At 36.5% G+C, this 20,615-nt stretch overlaps 1 protein-coding gene across 1 annotated transcript in view; it reads right to left on the minus strand.

Moving 5' to 3' along the window:
- LOC111506365 (uncharacterized) overlaps positions 1–20,615 on the minus strand; it is a 440,916-nt gene that overhangs the window by 386,226 nt on the left and 34,075 nt on the right. Inside the window, 3 exon segments of the mRNA XM_074182237.1 lie at positions 2,662–3,044; positions 11,072–11,436; positions 14,514–15,182. Coding sequence (XP_074038338.1) covers positions 2,662–3,044; positions 11,072–11,436; positions 14,514–15,182 — 1,417 coding nt within the window.

The following is a 20,615-nucleotide window of genomic DNA, read 5'->3' on the forward strand; positions in this document are numbered from 1 at the left end:
TCCCCGAATTTATGTCAAATTAGCTCGCTAATGAAGTATCATAATTTGGAATACGGATCAGTTTTTTTCCCACAAGAAGGCGCCAAAATAGAAAGTTAGGTAGCTAAAACTGACATGGCTGAATTCCTTATTAAATTATCTTTTTAACCATATATCACACTTACTACTTTCCCTATTCAAATTGTTTGGGTGATAGTCACCGAGGGGTGGGGGAAGAGGTAAGACACTTGAGGTTATGATACGAAGATGTCCCCCTTGGATCACAAATCGACGTGTTCTTGCATTTTTTTCAGAACACATGTGTTTTGAAGATATTCGATCTGTTTGTTTTCGGTGCCCCACCGTGTATAGTTCATTTTGAAATTATATTCGACACTCTGACCCATGAACAAGGATGATTCGGTATTGGAATCACACGTTAAAAGGTAAGATCTCGTTAGTCCTTTCGTTGCACAAGTTTCGGCTTCTGAGGGTTATCGTTCGTAGGGATGCGAAAGCTGGTTAACGGAAAAATCATTTCAACATATTGACATTGAAGATCGACGGTAGGTATATAGTTTTTTCTCAAGATATAGAATAATCAAATAATAAGCATACAATAAACAAATAATACAAAAAATCAAATATTATGAGGAATAAGCTGGTAGCGAAATAGTGATTATAATTTATAAAAACTCTGAAAATAACAACACATTGTCATTCAGATGATTCAGTATGATTTCTTTTTGTATATTGCTATAATGGTCGTAGACCACTACGAACATCAATTGCAATCTTGATATTCTGGAACATCGAAGAAATGTTGGATATTTGTTCCTCTTTTATAGATACTTTTACGGGAGGTGTTGAAGTGACTTGGCACATTTGATTCCACCAAGAGCGGTATATATTACAAATTTGCGACGGACTGTGGCTGCTCATCGTTTTGAGGTTCAACTCAATACACCTCAAACTTCACTGTTTAAGGACTCTTGCATTTGGAGAAATTCCTGTGTGTGTGGAATGAACTTCCTGAAAACGTTTTTCCAAATGAATTTAACCTCCAGCGATTTAAATCCAACGTGAATCGCTACTTCCGCACAGGCACCACTCTTAGAGCGCCTTGAAGAATTTCCTGTAGTGCTTGTGTTTTGTCCTTTGAAAACAGGAGCAAGTGCAAGAAAGTGAGGTTTTGCTTTCTTTTGATGTTAGTTCCTTATTTCCTAGCGTCCTAATTCCACAGACCTTGAAATACCTACCTCAGGAAATTACTAGAGAAAAATAATTTCAATGATTACGAAATCGATGGATCCGTTTCTCTTACTAATTTTTGTATGAAACAAAATCGGTTCCAGGAAGAAGGTTGCTTTCATGAACAACAGGAAGGAACAGCCATGGGAAACCCCTTATCCCCTAACTGGCAGACCTGTTCATGAGCAGATTCGAAATGGAAACCAAATAAAAGTATTTTCCATGGATTTGGCTAAGGTATTTGAAAGATATTTTCGCGACATTCGATACCAAAACATCGAATAGTGAGGACTTTGTTTCCTTTTCAAATAATAGATGTCTATCAATGAAATTCACGTATGAGTTAGAAAATAAGGGACAACTACCATTTCTTGACATTCTGGTAATGAGGAGTCAATATGGAGGGTTAGAATACGATATATTTAGAAAAAAAAGAAGCACGTACATTCCTGACAGTTCACATCACAGTGGACAGCACAAACGTGCTGGGTTGAATTATTAAGTGCATCGTCTTTTGACTTTCCCTCTAACACATGATAGGTTCACGAAAGAAAAACGTACAATGTACAATATAGGAAATAGCAGCCACTAACGGTTTCTCGAGGGGTATTGTAGATGACATGATAAGGAAGAATAAGTTTAGGTTAAGAATGAATGAAATCTCGACTTTCAGAAAGGACAAAAACCAGTTCCATACCACTTATATACGAAGAACTTTGGAAAAATTTTCAAGGAACTAGGTATGAAGGTGGTTTTTAAAACAAGTCATACACTACAGAGCCTTTTGGGAAGTCCAAAAGACAAAGTCGAGAATTCGGAAAAGTGTGGAATTTACGAAATTGAATGTGAGGACTGCGATGCAAAATATTATGGACAGACAAAAATATCTCTTGAAGTAGGATACAAGGAATACATAGCACACTTAAAATATGAAAGACCTGAAAAATCAGCAGTCGCCCATCATATTTTGCAACAAAACCATTCCATAGACTTCAGTTCATTAAGATTAGTTAGACAAGTTAACAATATGTTAAAATAATATTATTGGATTTACTGATTACTACATAAGGACACATTGTGAAAATAAATTCAGGTAGGCAATATTGTGGAATTGATTTTTAGATATCTGAAAATTGTTTTATATATAGCTATAACATTCAAACGTTACATAAGGACATATTGTAAAATAATAGATAAGGCAAATTGTAAAATTAATTCAGGTGTGGTATACCTGTATGTGTATGTGTAGCTTAGGAAAGTTTCCAGTTTAATCTTCCACTTGAAGATGATCACTTGGTGATCGAAACACGTGTCGAGGTGTTGAAAATAACGATTTGGTGTTAGGAAAAAACTCCAGTAATATTCAATATTTTAGATGTAGGATTTTCAATGCAGACATATTGTAGGTGAATCATTATGATAGCAACTCACTGTTCTTCGTAGCACAAGGGATCTCTCAATCGGCTCCTCAGCAACCTTCCCAGTCTCACCATCCTGCCAACCTCCACGATCAATTTTTCCCTGATACCAAAATATTGATCAAGTGTCTCTCTTTTCTTCGTCAACTCCATCAAAGGAATAGTAGCTACTGCTTCTCTCAGATTTCTCATCTGGTTGCACTGGTCTTCCACGGATCTGTGAAATACAGCCGACACCCTCAATCTGGTCATTTGTTCCTGGCTCACCGTTAATAATTTCTGCCAAGAGGTCTTCAGTTTCTGGTAAAGGTTAGCATGATCATCAAGGGGTAATTTGCAGGATTGCCTCAATACTAAAGATGCATTCAGGAGTTGGCAACCGTAATTGTAGGTACCCTGAAAAGTATAGGTCACTATTTTAAAACTGCAAAATTCAGTGGTTTATTGAATAAGGTTTTGGAGCAATGCACTACTTAATATTTCGAGATGAAGGACTTGACATGATATAGTATAAGAAAAAATGATTCAAATTCCAATTTCATGACAGAAAGTTATTATACGGGCTGTTAAAAAAATTAAGTGTCGTAAAATGGGGTTATTTTGATCAATTTTTATTTTGGAAAGTCAGTATCTTTTCTATAAATTAGCAGAAGAATACGATAAACAAACCATAATGTCGGTTTTTCGTCTTCTACCCGATAATTAACTTAAAAAACTCTTAATTTATTTAATCTTTGAGAAAAAAAAAATTAAACCACATGATCAAATTTATACATTGATCGGAGTTACTTTCATCACCATGCTTATTTCCATGTCATTTGGAAGCAACCCAAAAAAAAATAAAATAAAAAAAAATATTGAATCTGTCCACAAGTTTCTTCAATAAAGCTGTTTGAAACACTTGGGGTGGCTTTGATATAGACAAAATGATGTTTCATTTATAATTTTATTCAAAATTAATATTATAAAAAAAAAAACTCTTTCATTAGACGAAAAAATACTACGTTCAAAGGCTGAAGCAAATGGGTCGAGTGTGGTACCAAGCAAACGAAGTTGATATCGTTTTCTCCACATAGTCGTAAAACATCTTCATCGATATGAGAGAACAAATTGTCCATAATTAACACTTTACGCCCGTTTAGTCTTTTCGCGTGTGGCAAAAAACATGTCATAAACCAATCTCGGAATGTTGAGCTGTCAATCCAGCCACTTGCTGTTCGGTTGTCGGTTGTATCTAGTTCCTCTTGAGCAACAAGGCTCATCGCAACAGGGTGAGCAACACGGTCCTCTCTCTTTCCAAGTGTCATATAGATGTGTGCTCTTATACATGACATAAGGTGATAATAAAACACCATTTGCAGATCCACAAACCATGGTAGATGTGCAACTCTTGGAAAATTTCATTATTTTTTCTGGGTATTTGACTCCTCGTCGATATATATAGCGTTTTTTGCCCAGGTCGTCGCTTAAATTTGACTCATCATAGTTGAAAATATTACTACTAGGCACATTTTTAACAACACTTTCCAAGTGTGCAAAATATTGTTCTATATTTTGTTTGGAAACTCCAGCTCGAGCCCTTTTTATATCAGCTGCAACACGCTGACTGTAAGAATCCTGATTACGTTGTAAAACCGAGTAGGCCCAGTCAATACCCGGCACATTATTGGAAAATTTTGCAATTATTCGTCCCGTTCGGTCTAAACAAGCCTTAGCGAACATATGCAAATTAAACAGACCTAGAGGAAACCCCCATTCGGCCCACTTTGCTGCCGATTTAAGAATGGCCCTTTCTTGAGCGTCAGTGAATACAGTTTGGGCTCCAGGTCTATTTATGTGTTGTCCATTATATCTATTGTATGAAGTTCCATAGGGGATTTTCAATTCTTTTGCAGCGCCACGAATCGTCAAACGTCTGTCTGATATAGATTGCAGTGAATTTTCAATCACTACATCCGAGTACTGTCGACTTCCAAGCGGTTTCCTAAAAGTCCTAGGCATTGTTCTGTAAAAAAATAACCCAGGTAATACTGTAAAAAAACACGAAATTTTATCGTAAACCGCAGTTTCTTCAAAATACGGGGTTACTTTGATCATTTGATTAAAGTAACCCCGTACACCCGATCAAAGATACCCCTTATGGATTTGAGTTAAAAACATGGCGACTCTATTAGTTTATTAGGACTCAAAAACATAAACAGTATTCACAGGAAACCGTAATTACCAATAACCAAGACGATAAAATTGATATTCTAGTAATTCTGAAACTACATGAAGAGTTCTACATACCTGAAATTCCAATATTTTCTTCACAAAATCACAAAGTTTTATGACACAGCGTGGGCCGTTGTTAAACAAAATTTGACATATTGTAAAATCGGTATCAGTATTGCGAATACTGAAAAAAAAAACATTCGGCTGCGTCCAGTAATCTCGTTATTCGCGCTTTTCAAAAATAAGTAAGCTGTTATCAAAGTAACCCCATAATATCAAAGTAACCCCATTCTACTGAATATTCAAATTTCGCGGACTAGGTACGATTGGCGAGTTTGTATTATTTTTTATTGTTTTGAATGATGCAGTTTGAGGAGTGCCTAGAAGATGACAGTACGACCAGCTGTCGAAAGCGCTCGCAGAGAATTAATAGAAGATATAAAGCTTCAAATCCTTTTCGTGAAATTTAATATTAAAATATTTTGTATTGGTACACCCTTCTCGAATATATGTTCACAGTTTCAGCTATTGAGCATGTTTGGTTTGTTGGTGAGAGAAGATGTGAATGACGACGCTTGCCCTGGGTGCCCCAGCACATCAACAATCGATGAAAATGTTAGGAAAGTAAAGAAAATTGTTATGAATAATTGTCGAATCACTTTTAGAAGAGTTACTGAGAATGTTGACGTATCTACGCAGGAGCATCGTTCAGGAATTGTTGAATGACGTTAATGCCGATCCAGGTCTCCTTGAAATGGCCATAACTGGTGATGAACCATGGGTATATGGTTATTACATCGAAACCAAAGTCCATTCGTCTCGATGGAAAAGCCCAGGAGAGCCAAGACCAAAAAAAAGCCGAAAAGCGTCATCAAATGTCAGAAGTTCTTGCCACATTGTCGTACGGACAATAAGGAGTATCATCTTGAAGGTATGAGCCGCTTGCAAGAAGCAATACGAAGAAAAACGTCCCGTATTGTGAAAAAACAATTCATGTCTTTCGCATTAGGTGCATTACCTGTTCACTCATTATTGCTTTTTCGTAATTTTTTGGCCTGAACAAACGGTAATCATGCCTTAGTCACTGTATTCACTAGGTTTGACCCTCTGCGGCTTTTTTCTGTTCCCAAGATTGAAAATATCTATGAATGAAAGGACTGCGTTAACATACCGTATTGCTAACATACCAAATAGTGCATATCACAACTGCATCGAGGATTGGAAGAAGCTCCGACACATGCGTTTTATAGCTGAAGGGGACTATATTGAAAGGAACAAAATAAAAACTGATGAATAAATATATTTTCCTGGGAAAATTCTTCTTTTTTTAACAGACAGAGTCATATTTCTGAAGTTTTTGAAGGATTATCATTGCACCATCGAATAACTATTGTATACTTCGGTTATCCGACTCTGTGGATCGAAAATTCGAGTTCATTTCATTCTTTGTCATGAATCCACTCAATTGATAACATTTCCAATTGATTTACCCCAAAATCTGGAGTATCAGTTGGTTACCTGAATGACATAACGTGTTTTCTACAGTTGTAAGAAGTATTCATACAATTTTTCAATAATCAAACTGAGAGTCATCATGCCTTCAGATGAGAAAGAGATAAAATTATTCTTCCTAGACTAGAAAGGTACAGCAAAAAAAAACAAAAGGGCATCTGCCTGGAACTGAAATGTCCCACCTTCATTTCGCAAGTACTAATATTTTCAACTTGAACTTCTGAGTCGTTGAATGAAATTGTTGTTTTAATAAATATGCCACTTATTTGTTTATGCCTTATTAATTATTCACACAGATGCTTTTTGACAAGTTATAATGCCCATTAGTGATATACAGTGACAATACTCAAATAGATTGAACAGATTCACATTAACAAATTACAAGTACATATGGGTACTAACATAATTGGCCAAGGGGGCATCTTTCAGTAGTTGTGAAAGAAAATTGAATAATTTGATACCTATTAACTGTTTGTTGAAAGATCGCCACCTGTTGTGGGAAATGACAATGAGTATAGTTCTGGATACATCAATTCACCTGGTTTGTGCAGTTTTACGTGAATTAATAGTTGGTAGAAGTGACAGTATACTGATCATGAATTACAACTCCCAGTATTTGCTATGCCTGGACAGCAAATACTGATGGAGTGTGACAGAAATGTTACCAATTGAACTATGAACTTTGATTCTGCGAGACATATAGTAAATAGAAAAATCAATTACGAAGTTGACAACTGATTTCAGTCTGATTGCAAATATCGACAAGGATAACCTGCGAGTCAACTAAATATTACTGGAGTTTTATCCCAACATATAAACAATAGTGTTTCTCCTTCTAAGAATGGGTGTTTTGGTTTTATTTTCATTCAGTACCAGTTTTGATCCCATAAACCTTTCTGTGGATTGATGTACTATGTTTTCTTCAACTCATGAATTACTAAAGATTCATCATCAATGAATGTTGCATAATCTACAAACAAAGTTGTCAAGGCTCTTATACTAATGGTAATATTGTTTATATTTATTATTGGTTTACTGTGACACTTCCACTGGTTTAATTATTATAGTGAACTGATTGTGATCTGCCTTGCTTAGATACAGGTTGAATCAAATTCGACCCCCACGTTTCCCATTCTGATTTCATTGATGAATAATTCGTTATGATTTGCTATTCTGAAACAACAGGTATTAAAAAAACAACTCAATCTGAGATGGTCATTACTCCATCGAAAATTTTTTTTTAACAAAAACTAGTTGTCAGAACTCATCAAACATCATAAGTTTGCACTAATACTTCAGTCGAAATGTCCTCATTCTCAAATGAAGAAAAACGAGATATGTTGAAACATTATTATGAATTTGATAGGAAGAGTACGAAAACAGCACAAATTTATTTTGAATTATATCCGGAAAGACAACGGCCGGATAGAACATCATTCGGAATTTTGGACAAACTCTCATACTCTTGGCTGAAATTTCCGATTTTCAAAAAACGCAACTTTTCCCCAATTTAAGCTTCAACGTACCTCCTGTAGTTTAGGAGATCCCAATGGTGAGGGTCGAATTTGAAGTACCCTGTATATGAAATCATCAGTTGTATAGCTGCGACCTGAAAACTATATAATTCAATTAATTGATTCAATTTGAATTTTCTTAAGGAAACGACTCAACACAATCAAACGATTTACTGAGATCTGCAGAAATAACTAGTGGGTTAGAAGAGGCCTCAATTCATCATGCCCATTGAAAAATGACATTTATGTGAAGGTATGATTGAAGGTCGATTGATATGTTCAATTCATTGTGCTTTACTCATTTTTACTGTAATTACCAATATATATATATATATATATATATATATATATATATATATATATATATATAAGATAAATAGATTAGTACTTTTTGATCATTCCCATATTGATTTCCATTTAAGAGCCACCGGTATACAGCTGTTTCAGCCTATTGGTCATTGTCAGTATCGGGCAGGCGGTCCTCGATTGAAGACAAAATGAGAAAAACTAAGAAAGTACTTGATGAAAATAGCTGCGTAAACGCAAGCGAAACATAAGTGGAACCACCTCAAATTGAAATCAATATGGGAATGATCAAAAAAGTACTAATCTATTTATCTTTTGATTTTCATGGAATTATTTTCCAGCAGCTTGACTGCATTATCCTTTCTCGATTTTATATATATATATATATATATATATATATATATATATATATATATATATATATATATATATATATATATATATATATTATATTGTATGTCACTATGCCCGGTACTGATGATGGGGCAATCACCCCGAAACCGGTCTATCGCTTGGTCGGATCGACCAAACGAAGTTAATTTCCACTGCGTATCGTCCAACGTGCTAGAAATAGCACGTTAAAAAGTGAGACATCTTTGATCCTCAGCTTGCGCAAAAGTTTCCACTTCAGAGGGTCGTCCTCCGTAAGGGGATGTCAGCTGGATAACAAAAAAACAGAATATGAACAGATTCCCGAATATACCTTGCCATTTCCCATAGAAAATATGAGGGGACCGATATTTGAAGATATACGAACCGGTAACACTTCCCTTATATTACATCGAAATAAACATTTTTATTGAAGAAAAGTATGAGTGAAGAAGCATGGGAAGTAGTTGTTTTTCGACAGACGTTTACCACACCCTACTGTGTAGGTAGTTGGGAGAGATTAATATATCGAAATTTATTTCAAAATATTTATTTCCTTAAAATTCGATTGTGTAAAAACATTAGATTGTGATTTATCTCCACCCAGATTGTAAAATGGTTCACATAGTTGTTTTGCAAGCTATAAGGAACCAAACGAAAAGCAGTCGAGTCCAGCGTAGTGATTCAGCCGTAGCGTAGACCTATGGCTGGTCGAAACAGAGCTGTCTGGTGTAAAATAACGAATATTTCGCTCTGGTTTCGATCATTCACTTTGAAGTAGGGACTACAGGGAAAGAAAGAAGACGAATGTCTTTCGTCAGTAGTTTCCGAAACTTGGTTTGTAAAAAACGAAATGAGGAAAGGCACTCAGGTTGACTTAGATAATTTTGAAAAATTTCAATTGTGGACAGCACAGGGCCTCAAAATCTTGCTATTATGGATCCCGACACAACGGAAAGGCCCGCACCTTAAATCACTGAGTAGAGTTTGTCATGTATGGAAAAGTTGCAATGGATTGTCTATAATTCAAAGTACTGATTACTTATATCAAAATTTTATTGATAAAGTTCATTTGAAATAAATTTTCAATTAATAGATATTTGGCGTCGGGTGCATTCTTCGTGTGTCTAGTATTATGAGTGTCGCTCGACACTCATAATACTAGACTTTCTGAAGATTCGAAAGTGTGGAAATAGCAAAATGTGACATGATTCTTATTCTCGCTCATTATTCGCTCTAGAAATCATTGATGCGTGACCTCCTCTCCCCATTTTCCTGTAGAGAGAGGCTAGATGGACTGCATATAGACTTGTGCACATCGCCAATTGCACTAATGAATCTAAGAATTATCAATACCTCAATAAAGCTAGGGGATAAGAATTATTTGAATAACTACAGATCAATTAGTATTCCTTCTAGCATTTATGAACTATATGAAATGAATCTAAAAGAGCAGTTGAATGGTTATTTTACTGCGATGAAATTATTATCACCATCACAACATGATTTCAGGACTAACAAAAGCACTGTTACAGCTCTTTGCCACTTTCATAGTCACATAATAACGGCCTTGGACTCATTAGAGGTATACCGTTTCCAGCACAAAATTGATTGGCATCCAGTGAAATGGTAATTACACTTGAAATATTTCCGGATACTTCATCGTGATGGGAACTAAAGCTAATTCACGATAATTGTTTAGATCTCCTCCAACCTCTTCTTTATGAGGGGGGGGCGGAGGGAATTAGGCAGTATTCTACGGGAATTTTCAGTACTGAACGTTTCGTCCGTCGTTGCGGCAGACATCATCAGTGATACATGCGTTTACTGCGAGGACGGAGGTTAAATCTTGAAGTCTCAGTCGTTGCTGAGATTTTTTTGTTTCAGTTCATTTCCTACACATAGATGTGTATTGAATAAATGAGGTGACGAAGCAAACAGGATACTGAATGTTCTTTTCGCAAAGTAATGCACTGTGTTCGGAGACACTTGTGTGGTGTGAATTCATGATTGAATATAGTGTTTCACTCATATATGACAGAGATATGAAAGAAGACGTTGCAACTAAGATGGATGATGATAAAAAGTTTTCAAATGATATTGTAGGTGTACGTAAATGCTATAATATTTCGTCTAGTTGGGTGGAGAAATTGATGTTGAACTGAGATGGAGAATGTTCCAGTGATTCATACTCCATTCTCTTGAAAAGCATTTTATACGTACTTGTTTCAGTACAATTTATTCTATTGGAATTCAATCAGTGGTTGAATATTTCTATATCTTCTCTGGATTGAACTTGGCGTCTATTTGACAGTACAATATGTTTGTTGTGGCTTTTCTTTCCTGAATCTGTTATGTTAGGAAAGTAAGAATCGAAATAGTAATTAAATATGCACGTGAATGATATTGTTTTTACTGTGCTCGGGGGTAACCATCAACATTGAGAAAACTGTTGGTGTGTATCAATAAATGAGGACAAAAAATGCAGAAATTCACCACCCAATTTACCTTTGCTGTTTCTTGAAATGTTTGGTGTTCATCTTTCTGCCTTTGGATCTCGTGTACGGTACAACCCACATGTCCGTGGTCCTTCAACATAACCTGCAGTAATTCATCTAACCACTGAATCGCTTGATTGGTGTCTTTTTCGTAACAATCGATGTGAGTGACTTGCTTGAGGGTGAGTTTCTGCAATTCTACGCTGTCCGAGAAAATGTTTTTTCTAGCTGTTGTAGCGTCCAGAACGTCTCTTATGTTGATTATATCCTCGGTGTAGTCAACAGATAATTCTCTTCCTAGCGAGTCTTTCACCGGCATCGAGAGCATATCAGAGAGTTTTTCACCTTCTTTCCTGAGTTTGGATTCTACGGAATCTATAAAAGAAACAAAGGATTTCAGGATTTTCAAAATACACATTTTGGGTTGATTCGGTAGTGTGGATTTTATGAATACTAAGTTCATTAGCTTATTCTAAATGTCGAATTTTTTTTCAACTCTCCCTATACTAATGTATAGATAACATCGAGGACTTCAATCATAATAATGTTTGTGAAGTTCTAACAATAGGTATCGATGTTTCATCTATAGCCGAGAACTCAATCTATTTGCAATGAAATTATCTAGAAGAACAATTCGTTCAGTCTCAAATCAAATAAACAACAAAACACAATTGGTTACATTTCACAATTGACAAAAACATTGCGTGCCTATTCAATTTCAATTCTAATTCTGGAACAAGAAGAGACACAGTTTTTGGGAACTATCATTGATGCATGTTTGACATGGAAACAACACTGTTTGAATTTAACGAGTAAAATTAATTCATTAGGCTATCTCTTTAGAAACCATAACAGATATCTTGACAGATCAGCAACTTTTGGCACTATACCATGCTCAAGTAGCATCCAGACTGAGGCATGGCATATGTATGTGGGGTAACTCGACTTCGATATCAAATGTATTCGTTGCGCAGAAGTATATTTTGAGAATAATGGCCAAAGCCTCAAAAAGGGTCTCTTCCAGAAGTTTATTTAGACAATTCAACATTTTACTTTCGTCAGCATGTATTTATTCGAAATGTCAATTTTTGTCTTTAAAAACAAACATAAATTTATCAAGAAGCTCAATAAAATTAATGAATTTACCCGAAATCTGAAAAAGTATTTAATTGATAGTTGTTTTTATGACCTAGATGATTTTTTTTATATCATAAAATAGTTTTCTTCTGTATTGTATTTTATATTATGTGTTAATTTCAGAGTGTATTTATATTGATACGGACACTGCGTTTTCATGTGTTCTTCATTGCTGGACAAATCCTATACATACTTATATGTCAAACGGATAATCAATAAATAAATAAAAATAAATACCTTCACTGTAGATTAATGAACTGACACGTATCAGGAAACAACTAATTTCCTGGCTAATACCACGAAGGGTGATTGATTATATATGACAGGTGTCAGTACAGGATTCTTCCCTGAAGTTATTCCTGCATATGATGTCGGCGATACAACTGACGCAAAAGATTTTCAATTATTGAAACAACTTTGCAGACCGGGTTCGGCCGGTTTGGCCACTCATCATTGCAAGGTAGTGTCTATCATCAACATGAAGTCGATGATTTCCGATAATTGAAAATTGAATTCTTTCAGGGTATCATTCCTCGAAGTAGGCTGAAGCGAACAACAAACAACTGGTTTGTCATCGCCCCATCTGCCTGTGAACGAGGAAATCAACCGCATATCCGAAAGTTTCCCAATTCAATGTATAAGGAAGAAGTCTTTACAAATTGAGTGGGCAAATTTGGAGACTGGCTCTAAATCAAGTTATCTACGAGAATAATTCGTTCAGGCCAGTCTCAAATTACCTACACTGTGGTTAATGTACTGACACCTTTCAGAAACCAACTACTTTCCTGGGTAATACCACGAAGGGTTTTGGATTATATTATTTGCAATGATCGTAGGCTACTATATTGTAGTGAGAGTACGCGATGTGGCAAGAGTACCTAACATATATTTTGGCGGGTTGACTGCCCTTGTTCATCTTTCACTGCCTGAACCACTGTGCATGCTGTTTTTGCAAACCTGCCATCGGATGTATGCTTCCACGTGGCCCCGCTGGATACGGGAATAACAGAATCATTTGTGGTTCTGTTATTCCCTAACTGAATGGCACCCCAACGATGGCTTAGTCCTAAGGTGTGTGTATCCGTGCTGAGAGGATGAATGACACTGAGCCTATCAGCTATTACTACGGAACCTTCGAGATACCGGGCGCCCTCTCGTCGTAGCATCGCCTTGTCATGGTAATGCGGGGCGATGCTACGGTAATTGACCTTATTTCCCTAGCTACTCGTGGAACTTTTTTATGGACAGAGTAAACTCAAAAATTCTTTCTGACGCTGAGTCTACAGAGGAGATGGATGTCGAGCTTACGACTCCAACTGACTTCCCTGTAAATTTAGATGAGGAGCGAGAGCTTCTCAACTCTCCAATTCCTGATCCAGAGTTGACGTGCATATGGGAAGGTTGTCGCTGGTATCGAGGTGGGAATCTTGCACCTTGACTATCCGATTATCTCATTAACGATGAAACAGCAGAGTATTTACTTTGTGCCTGCCCCGCTAGGGACCGAATCAGGTTTTCAAAGTTCGATAATGCCATACTCTTACGATCTGACCTGAAAGACCACTCGCCATGCAAACTAATCGGCTTCGTTGAGAAGCTGGGTTTATTTTGTCGACTGTGAATTGGTGTGAGCCACAATGAACCCTTGTGGGTTGCGGTGGAGGGTTGAATAGACCCACTCACTTTGGACCTAACCTAACCTAACCCAACATATATTTGGCATTGGAACGTCCCGAGAATACGTGTCATACGAGTGGAATATGTCGAAAATGCTGCAAACTCAAAATCCAATACTTGAGGATTATCCGAGTTGGCATTTTTGCACAACCTTGACTAATGCCGTTGGATACTTCTGAATGACAAACGGATTTGTGGCGATTGTTGGCATATAAATATTAATTCAATGATTTCACTGAAGTAATGAAAAGCAGTTTCAGTCAGAAAATATTGAAGAAGAGGAGAAGGTTTTAGTTCTTAGGCGTGGAACACTGCGTCTCACGCAAGATTTCCTTTTCTCTCAATTATAACAGGCAGAGCCTAAAATACTTCTTCTATCAGTGCCAGGCAACGCTGTTTCGACCTGTCATGAATGTAATTTTTGAAATTCTTCGCCGTTTCCAACAATATCAATTTTTGGTAAAAAACGACCATTTATCGAAATGAAGAATAAGGACTGTGCCAAACAATAATCGATATCAACCCACAACACAAAGTATTCTTCTGTTTCTCGTGATGTTTCACACTGAAAACCCTATAAAACATCATTCAAATTGAAATTATTTATTATTAGTCAAATTGAAATAGAATTTCCTCACCTAATTTCGCTTGACTTTCTTGCAATTCTTTCAACTTCTCTCCCGCTGCTTCAAAATCAGCAATATTACCCCCCATGACTAGCGAATCGAACACCTCTCCAGTCCTATCAAAGTACTCAGAAACCAGCCTGAAGAACCTCAGAGAGGTTATGAGGATGTTCCGCCTCCTCTCCAACCTCAAAGCGAAACTTCTGCAAACGAAATCCATGAAGTCCTTCTGCGAGATCAAATCTTTCATCTGCACCGATAGAGCATCGGTATTGTTAAGGTTTTTTGTTCGGTGAATGAGTTCCGCATAAGTTCCGTAGGCTTCCCAACACTCCAGTTCTATAGCCTCGTGTTCTCTTCTGAGTTCTTCTGCTGAAGCCACATCATACCCAACTTTCTGTTGGGAATTGAGCAGCGTTTCTGCATGCCCGAGTATCCAACTGGTGACTTTGACTATTTTCTCTTCAAGGTTAGTCAAATCTTTGGTATCAATGAATGATTTCTTCATGCCAATCCAGGCTTCTTCTACTTGTTGCTGTTTCGTTTTCACAGTACCTACGATTGTATCTATTCTCTCGATAGTATCCAGAGTGTCTTGGGGCGTTGACATCAGGTCCAGATTGTCTGAAGCAAGTTTCCTTGTCCTGTTCTCGAATTCTATGTTCTCGACAAGCTCTCTACCTAAAAAAACAAAACTTATAACAAGTCTGCTGAGAAATATATTTCTGCGAATTTATGAACTGCAATTAATTGTTCAATATCGAGACTGGCACATCCATACAGGAAAATCACTGGGAGGTCTGATTTGTTATAGTCAACTTAGCAGATGATTTGATACTGCAGAAAGAGATTAAAAAAAATGTCGAAACTTTGTTTTCACGAATAACTTCCAGACTTTTCATTCTGTATAAACTGGGTTTGGTGTCTGGTGTCTGACAGGAAACAGTCGGTACATATCAGAGGTTCTCAAACTTATTTTGTCTACTGCCCACTTCGAGAATTAATTATTCTCTAGCGCCCCCCAAATTTTTTTACTTTACTACTTCTTACGAATCACAATCGCAGTCATTATTTTAATAATTGAATTATGTGTGTCTTGTGAAAATAAGACTTTCTGATGAGGGTAATGTAAAACATCATTTTGTAATATTAGGAAAACTTTTATTCATGTCATTGAAACAGACATTTCAATTTGAATTTTAAAACTGATCTAATGTGAAGGATGAATTTGACGATTTTTAACAAGTTTGTTAATATCAGGCTCGAATTTACTCAAAACGAGCTGTCACCGCCTTCGGTAATTTGCAACCGATTTCTCTTTTTAGTTAGCAACGTTGTCACAGCACTAAATCCACGTTCACACAAATACGATGATGGAAATGCTCTCAAAAATCGTTGAACGATGGACCACAATCCAGGGTACAATTGCGGCATTGGCTTTTGTAGCCAAAATTCTTGGTATCCATTTTTCAACCTCATTTTAATTTCCTCGTTCGTTATCAGTTCTATGAGTCGTCACCTTGTAGTTGGAGATTGACATTAAACAATTTAAACAGGTCTGTCAAGTACGCAATATCACTCTTTGAAGTTATGAGGCTGTCGTGCAATTATTTGTCTTTGTTTTTCAATAACTCTATTATAGTTAAATAGATTGTAAAATGGAGTCAGACAGTTACCTCTTGGTAACCAACGCACTTCTATGTGAAATAGCAGTACCTAGGTTGAATTCTTCATCATTAGCAATACAAAGCTGAATAAATAATCTGTCATTTAAATAGCTGTTTCGGATTTCATTGACTGCTTTGATGATATATTGCAGTGATTGAGAGAGGCGCACACTCAAATTTTTCGCAACCAAATATTAATCTCACGAATGACAACAACAATGCTTCATTGGTTGGTAAAGTGGAGAATTTAGAAGTTTTCAGATAATTGCACAATGACTCTTCAATGTTTTCAGCCATCTCGTCAATTCTTCTTTGCACGGAACCATTGCTCAAAGGAATTTTTCGGATAATATCTGCCGCTGGTTTATGGAGCACAGTAGTAATTACTTCTGTTATTGGTGGTAAAATTGAATCCTCTACAATAGTGTGAGGTTTACCTGTTTGATCAATTAGCAAGGAGATATTGTAGGAAGCTTGGAGTTCGTCATCGTCTTGCTTAGAAGCCGTTGAAAAAAGTTTTGGACACAGTTTGGCTAAGCTGTTGGCTGAGTAGTTGGCAGTTTTTGTAAATAAATCACACTTTTTTTATCTGAATGCATTTTATTCAAATGATCTTGTAGCCTTGAGGCTTTCATCGCTTCATTCAAACATGTTTTTTACAAAGAATACGGCACAAAGGCGAAGATGGATTTGTGGGATTTTCAATGAATTCATATTTTATATATTCTGCGCTATACTGCCGTTTCTTCTATTTTGCTTTCAACATAATTTTGTCTTCAAAAATGCCGAAGTGCAAAATCGAGTATTAAAACTTGCTAATGACACCACTCAGAGTATTCACCACCGCACATACAGCACTTTACCTAACTAGTCGCTAACTAAATTCACTTGTTTTCATAATATCATCGAATGACATTACGGGTTGGATGGCACGCGCGTTTTTGTATGACAAAGGGGGCGGACCTAGTACTTTCGAGAATGGAGACTAGAAACTTCTCGATTCGCATTGAAGCTCACCGCCATATATTGTACAGTTTGACAACTATCGGACAGGAAATAGTTGGTGCAAAATCCCCTATATGGCGTTACAAGAGGAAACGCGCGTGAAGCGTAAAGGAGCGGTAAAGTTTGTGTTCAAAGTAAAAAATATTTTCGATTAGCCACCGCCCCCTTAAACCGCTTCAATGCCTCCTAATCTTCTATGTGCCCTTTACTGCCCCCTAGGCGCCCACAAGAGGGCGTTATCGCCCACTTTGAGAAAGACTAATATGTAGTCTTGAATAAGGTCACCCTGAAGGCACAACTATATGTTCGAGAGGGTATAAAGATTCAGAGATACAGGTAAATGGAAAATTTCTACACAACATCGAAGGTAGGATCAAATCAGCGTCTTATCAGTATGTGAATACAGAGGCTGTTGGTGGTACTTTTGAAAAATATCTAGAAATTTACTGAATTGAAATCACTAGTGAAATACTTTGAAAAGGATAGTTTTATGCATCCCCAATTTAGCGAAGGTTTCTGTGAGCCTCAATAACCTACACACAATAAACAGCGCAAATCTATAGACGTGCAAAAAAATCAGTAATTCTTTGAGAATGTAAGAAACTTTGCTGCTCCAGTTTCAAATGGGTTGGACACTTATTGTTTAAAACTTCGCGGCAGTACCATCTTCTGGCCATAGATTCAAACTTATTCTTCGATATGGAACAGTAGATTCCAAATGGGTTTGTCAATGGATTGTACCTCAATGTAAATAACAAAGTAATATCGACTCTTATTAACTACAGATAAATGACATTTATGATGTTCTCTTTCAAGTTGCACACGGGATTGTGCATACCTAGTATTCGAAATGATATATAAGCAGGGAGAATCTGCTCATCGACAGATATATAAGGCAAAACGATAAATCATAGCATGAGCTCTCCATTGGAGTAATTAGTTTAACCCATCTAAGAACTTGACCTTTGCGTTTCTCAGGTTCAATGGATGATGTTGGAGACCAAAAATCATCATTTACCGCCAGGATGGCAAAAAGTGACGACGTGATTACAAATATTGAAATATATTTGTATATTCACACTCTGAATTCTATTATTGACCTACGTGGTTTCCAAATTTTTGGAGGAGTTTTTACACATGGTTATAGTGGAGACGTGATTTTAGTCTCTCAGCTGAAATATTACATTTTGCCGAGCTGTTTCGGCTTGTGAACTTGTAGGCAAATACTTCAATGGCCAAACTCATTCTCTTTTCATAATTTATAAATGTTCACGTCACCCCATATCTCATCAGGGGGGCACCAAAGATCTATTATGAGATCATGTTTTCGTCTTCTATAGTTTGCAATTTCATTAATAACATTTCGTGAGGCTACGCTACGCTGCTGACTTTTTCTAGGGAAGGAATATGAAGGATATTATTATACTATAATTCCAAAATGTCAGGCACTAAATTCTCAGAAATGACTGACTTTTTTGCCTTTATAAGGAGATTATGCTGAACAGATGAGAAAAAATTATGATAAAATATTACCTGGGCTGAAAAGACTCGAGCTTAATCCATAGGTGGTGCTAGTCTTATTGTATTCAACACTTTTTCAGTTAGTACTAACCTTCCAAAGAGAGCATGATATTTTACTTTTGAGTTTGTGAGTTATTGTGCTAAAAGTGACACTATTTGCGTTAGCTGACGTTCTAAAGATTTCAAAAAACGTGTTGGCTATATAATGCATGAGCATTTTACTATGAGAAAGCTCTGTTTGAAGTGGGTCCTGTGTGAGCTCACTGTTGATCAAAAACAAGAAATTCTTGATGATTTTGAGCAGTGTTTGGCTATGTTTGAACGAAACAAACCAGAATTTTTGCTTCGATATGTGACTATGGATGAAACATGCATCCATCACTTCAATCCGGAATCGAAACGATCATCATCTGAGGGGAAAGCAACTAATAAACCTCAGTCAAAGCGCCTAAAGGCACAATAATGGTCTGGAAAGGTTATGGTCTCGGTATTTTGGGAGGTGCGTAGTGTAGTATTCATAGACTATTTTGAGAAAGGAAATACCTTCAACAGATAATTTTATATAGCGTTATTGGAGCGTTTGAAGGCCGAAATTGCAAAGAAACGATCGCAAATGGCAGAGACAAAAATTTTTGTTTCATTTAGACAATTCACCGTGTCACAATTCAATCAAAAAATGGTGAAACTTCACGAATTGAACTACGAATTGAACTTCGAATTGCTCCTACATCCACCGTATTCGTCAGATTTGGTTCCCAGCAACTACTGGCTATTCGCAAACCTCAATTTGAGGCACTTGATGGAGATTACATTGATGAATTAACTCAATTTTGCACAAAAAATGCCTACCTTCAACCCCCGTTGAATGACAGGTACAACTCCCAGTTTTTTAAATTGTAAGTATAGGCTTGTGACATATAGTTTGAAATATCTCTTCATTCTCTATTCAAAAATATTATCGCTTTCAAGTTTATTGCAACAATCAAGATAAAATGAATTAAATGATAAAGTAAACAAAAACCATAGCAATGTTTTTTATATGGTGTCCTTTAAAAACTGTAAATCATTTTCATGACAACGTTTGTTCAAAACGCCTTGTCAACTTGTTCTGTTACAACGTTAGTTATCAGTATTTTGATTTGAGTTTGAAGTTCGTTAACTTCAAGTCTGACAAATGGTTAGATTAACGGAAATGCATAAAATAACAGTTTTACAAATGATTGGTTACGGAGATGAAACTCGAACACAACAGAAAATTCATGAAAATTTTCTAATTTACCGCCCATATCTTAAGAAACAATAAGCAAAATATAGAATCAGTTTCGTGAGCTTGGTCGTGTGAGGCAGATAAAAAAATCAGCTGCCAATGCAATGAGTGATGAACTCAAATTAGATGTGTTGCTTGAGTTTGAGGAAAACCCACATACATCGAGTAGACAGGCATCCACTATATTCAATGTTAGCCATAGTAATAAAATGCATCCCTATAAAATGATACCTACTCAGGAACTCATGGAAGATGATTTTGATAGAAAAACTTATTTTTGTGAGCAAATGATGAACAATCAGAAGACGTTATGTTTCCTGATGAGTATACTTTTTCTCTTAACGGTCATGCTAATCGGCGAAATTGCCGCTACTGCTCAACGGAAAATCCTCACTGGATGAGAGAAGAACTCACGCAATACCCTCAAAAGGTTAATGTTTTGGCAGGGATTGTAGGAAACCATATCATTGGTCCCTTTTTCATTGAGGGCAACTTGAATGGCGATAATTATTTTGATACTACCTATTCAAAATTATGTCATTCCAAGTTTAGCAAATTTATATCCTTATCCAGGAAACCCTCAAGTTCCAGTCAATACGATATGGTTTCAACAGAATGGAGCACCACCACATTACTAAATTAATGTCCGGCAAT

The sequence above is a fragment of the Leptinotarsa decemlineata genome, unplaced genomic scaffold (assembly GCF_025532065.1).
Source record: "Leptinotarsa decemlineata unplaced genomic scaffold, Ldec_3_MD MMD2_tig00026328_RagTag_RagTag, whole genome shotgun sequence".
In the NCBI taxonomy this organism is placed as follows: domain Eukaryota; kingdom Metazoa; phylum Arthropoda; class Insecta; order Coleoptera; family Chrysomelidae; genus Leptinotarsa; species Leptinotarsa decemlineata.